Here is a 4,590-nt window from a genome sequence, read left to right as displayed (position 1 = left end):
ATGGCGGCGGGGTGCGGCCGCCCTCTGGCTGGTGGTGCTCTCACGTTGCTGCTGTCGCTTGGTGCCTCCGGGCCCAGCCTGCTGCGGGGTTCCCTCGCCGCCCACCCCGGTGCCTTGCGGCCCGCCGCCCTGCGAGCCGGGGAAGGTGAGCGGTGCCTACGCCCAGCCCGTGTGCCCTTCCTCCGCGGTGCCTTTTGCCGTGCCGCGCCGCCGGGCCCTCACAGCCCCGCAGCGCTTCTCTCCCAGTTCCCTGTGCTTCCCTATGTCTGTGGGCGTAGTGCACAGTGGGGACACGCTGCTAAGAGCTTGGCTGGTTGCTCTCTTCTCACCCTGTGCTATTTCCTGAAGGAGCTGATCATTAATTCCTCAGCTTGCTGCAGTGTTCAAGCAGTGTGGTGTGCTGAATTGATGGTGAAATCACTGCCTGCCTGGGGCTGTCAGGTTGTGCTAAATGATGCTCTCTCCTGTATTTATCCTGTAGTTGGAAGGAGGGCTTTGGGAGCTTCTTGGCATGCCCAGAACTGCTAATCAGAGGGCCTCAGGGTGTTGCTACTAGCTGATAATCTCCAATTGTTTTTACTTATGAGACAAATCTCTCTGCTGGCTGTTTAAGAAGTATTTTCTTTATTTTTACTTCAGTAGCTAAAGCAAGAGAGCAAAGTCGGAGTTAAACTGTAGCAGTCATTTTTATGCCTTCTGCCTTCTAACGAGGCTGATATTTACTATAGAAGCTATTGCTTTTTTCCAGGCACCATCCCAGCAAGCAGCAAGTCAGTCCATCTGCCTACAGTACCCAAGATAGCTCTTGTTTTAGCCGTCTTTGATTCCTTACTCGTAGTTTTAAAGGCCTCAAGTTCCCTCTCTTCTGCAACAGGATAGATTAAAAAAAAGGTTGATTAATCTTGTAGGCTGTCTCCCTCTGCTTAAACTTGTAATTGTAGCGGGTTAGGACAAATTCATTGCTGTCCCTGCCTTTCTGACACACTGGCATGCTCAGTTCACAGGCTGGTTACCTACATCTTTGTCTATGAAGACCTGATATCCTTGACCTGTGGTGCCATTGTCATCTGGTATTTTGCTGGCAGCTTTGAGAAGAACGTTGGCACTGTGAAGCACTGCTTCCTCACCGTTGTGTTTGCCATCCTGACCGGCCTCCTGTACCTCTTACTTGAAACTGTTGTCTCAAGGGTGTCAGAAGTGGAAGATGCCAAAGGATTCATGCCTTTAGCTTTTGCTACACTGAGTGTCTCCACCACCCGCTCACGAATGAAGCGGGCTCTCTTCTTTGGATTTAGAGTTCCAGTGATGCTGGTGCCGTGGTTTCTGCTCTTTGTGGTGTGGTTTATCCCCCACTCTTCTCTCCTGAGCAACCTGTGTGGGCTCCTAGTTGGGAAAGCCTGTATCCTTTCTGAACATGTAGCCCTAAGTCAGTGTAAGATTGTTGCTTCATGAGGAGAGAGGGTGGTGCAGTTCTTGTGGTCAAGATGCATTGACTTTATGCTATTTCCTGGGCTCTTTTTCTCATCACACCCAGTTCTGCATTTCTTTCTCATCCCATGCTTCTGCTGTGGCTTTAAGGTATGCAGAGAAGATGGAGATGTGAAGGATGATGGTCTGAAAGGGCAACACTAGCTGGAACCGGAAGAATTCTCCAGGGAAACTAGTCTGTGGTGTGGAAGGGATGGTGTGTTGCAGTGCAAGAAATGAGAGCATTTTGTCAATAATCCTCCTTAACGTGCTGCTGACTTCAGATGGTCTTGGTTACTGTTTCTGCTTGGATCTTCCAGAGTCGGTGGCCTCTAAGCTGGATCAGAGGTTTCCTTTCAGTGTGCTAAAGAGAATACCAGGGCTAAAATACATCCCGGGGTCCTCAGCTGAGAGAAGAGCCACTGAGAGCAGCAAGTAAGTACTGGAGCTCCTATGAAATATCTTGTGGGAGATTTTTGAGGCATGAGGAGGCATTAAATCACCTTTAAAATCTTTACTGTGCTGGTCATGTTCCCATATGGGATGTTAAGAACAGGAATGTGGGACATCGGTGTTGCTGTGGTATTGCTGTGATACATCATCACACATGAACTCAGTTTGCTCTTTCACTGGAAACTGAGTGGAGGTGAAGCTCATTTGCTGCAAGGCTGCTGTGTACACATGTTACATGTATTGCAGCTCCACTGACATGAAAGTAACAGGAATTCTGGTGCTTGTTTCTGGCTGAATTGCTCTCTGGGATGTGATCTTTGTCAGTCTTTGCACAGCTTCACCTCCCAGGAACGTTGGGATGTTTGTCATATCCAAACCTGTGTAGGAGCAGCACATTATAAATTGAAGACATCACACAGGAGACCTTTCAATGCATGTTTTCTGTATTGGGGCAAAGTTGATTTAATGAAAAGGAACCATGGCACTGGAGCTGACATTCAGGAATGATTATGCCACAAGCAATGAGAACTCATGCAAATTCTAAAAAAACTCAGAAGTTGAGGTCAAATTTTTCCCTACCCTGAGATGTCATTTCAGTTTCACAGAGACAGCGATGGTTTTCTGCTACAGGTTAAGTTGCACGTTTTGTTGAAGCCATCAGCTTATTGTAAAGCATTCTCTGAACTGGAAGCATTTCCAGGTGTTTACATTTCCCCTCACCTGAGGGGAAACCATGAAACAAAACCTTGCTGGTAGGAAGAATGTGCCCAGATGCAACCAAACTCTGCAGGAGTGCTTGCAGGGGAAGCCAGGCAAATCTGGGACCATGTTGACTCTCCCTGTTTTATTACTGCTATAGGGAGGAGGGAATTTCTCACCATATGCTGAGCCTGTGTCTACCTCAGCCTAAAGCTTCTGCTGTTGTGCACAGCTCTGCCTTAACTTGCTTTCTTTAGGTGAGATGACACGGACTGTTCTGGCTCAAAGGTATTTGCATAAACGTTTGATTATCAAGCAGGGTGTGGGAAGGTGTTTCTAGGATGTTTCCATTTCTGCAGCTAAATTTGTATGTCTTTGTGTCTGAAGCACAAGTTCTATACTTGTTTCTGGGGCTTAATTAATTACTATTTTGATTCTTCTACCTAAATATGAGCTCTATATGTGTGTAGGTTTGGTTTTCTTCTTTTTTTTTTGTTTGTTTGTTTTTGTTTTTTGAATTAATAAGACTTCAGACACCAACTTCCCATCAGACAGGAGGCATTTCTGGGAGGTTTGCTCTTTCCCATCAGGCTTATGGCCACAAATGAGGTACAGGGGAAATAAACTCAAGTCCCCAAACCCCAGCATGAGCCAGTTTCTCATTTTTTCTGGTACTCACGTGATCTTTGTGAATATCGCCTTGATTCTCTGCACTCATTTAGTGATGTGCATGGGCTGAGCAGTGCTCTGGAAGTTCCCAAGACTTTGGCTTCTGGGTGAGGTTTTCACTTGGTGTGTTTTGGTGGGATGAGTCATGCCTTCTGCTGGCAAGGGCTGTTTATGGACCTTGCTTCTGAATGATTCATTTTATTTGCAACTCTCTCTCCTCCTTCTCTTTTGCTCTCTACCCTGAGCTGCTACTTCTACTAAAGGCCTTCTTGATAACCAACACTTGGCAGCTGTGACTTCTCCTGATTAATAACTTAGGCTCAGTGGAAGGCAGAGAGGATGTCTATGGAAATTGTAAAAGCATTTTGTGGTTTGGCTGGCATGTTTCTCGCATGAAGAGACTCCAGGCTAAAACCCTCCTCGTTCCGTGGGTGCAGAATTAGAGTGGGTCTGGTGTAAGCTTATCTGTCCTGGGTAATTAGTAAACCTATTTTTACTCAAATGCTACTTGTAATAGAGAATCTCTGATGAATTGCTGTGACCTTTCTGAGCACTGGTCAGGAGGAAATCAACCCCCAGGGCACTTCCAGCACTAATTAGGCAGTGACAGTTTTGAACGCAGTATAGCCTTCTGTTTTCTTCTGTCCAGGATTACCCCGCTGCCTGGCACATATCCCACTCAAAGCTACTACTGCTCTTCACCTTCGGCTCTTCCAGCCTCCCCGATGCAGCACCCCGGTGTTCAGAGCCAGGGCTTTCAGGACAGCTGCACGCCAGGATTTGGCCATGCTTTGGGACACGTGGGACCTCAGCACAGCTATGCAAGATACAGCCTTGTTTCTTCCCCCTACCAAGCCAGAGGTGCCTCTGCAGAGGGCTGCATTCAGTCCCACGCTGGATCCTCGCCTGGACAGTGCTGCCAGACAAGCAAGTTCTCTGTGCCACCGCGCGTGTGTCTGACTGGTCCACAGTCACCTGTTGGCCTGGACCTCCTGGCTGGGGTTCAGCAAGCATCAGGGGATCCAGCAGCCTCAGCAGCTCCTGTTCCAGCTGAATTTTCAAAAGTTCAGGTGTACTGATCCTCCAGAAAGCAGCAGGACTTGCAGCAGCAGGGAAGACGATGTGATGCTCACGGAGCAGCAATTGCTGGCACTGTTGCTGTCTCTGAGGTGACTACCTAAATGGATTACTTTAATTCTATTTCCTTTTAATTTTGATACTTCTTTTAGCATTGTGGAGGGAAAGAGACTGGATTGCCTCTCCACATTTCTAATTCTAGTGAATACTTTTCTCATTGTAGTG

General features: G+C 47.5%; 1 protein-coding gene across 1 annotated transcript; it reads left to right on the top strand.

Annotated features, from left to right (window-relative positions):
• RHBDD2 (rhomboid domain containing 2) lies at window positions 1-4,367 on the top strand (the record flags this gene model as incomplete). The annotated part of the gene is made up of 4 exons (XM_079545003.1): window positions 1-145; window positions 998-1,399; window positions 1,752-1,902; window positions 3,938-4,367. The coding sequence occupies 4 exons, from the start codon at window positions 1-3 to the stop codon at window positions 4,365-4,367; spliced, it is 1,128 nt and encodes a 375-aa protein (XP_079401129.1).
• Between the last annotated feature and the right edge of the window lie 223 nt (window positions 4,368-4,590).

The sequence above is a fragment of the Tetrao urogallus genome, assembly GCF_951394365.1.
Source record: "Tetrao urogallus genome assembly, chromosome: 20".
NCBI classification, from domain to species: Eukaryota; Metazoa; Chordata; class Aves; order Galliformes; family Phasianidae; genus Tetrao; species Tetrao urogallus.
This window is presented reverse-complemented; position numbering and strand designations above follow the sequence as displayed.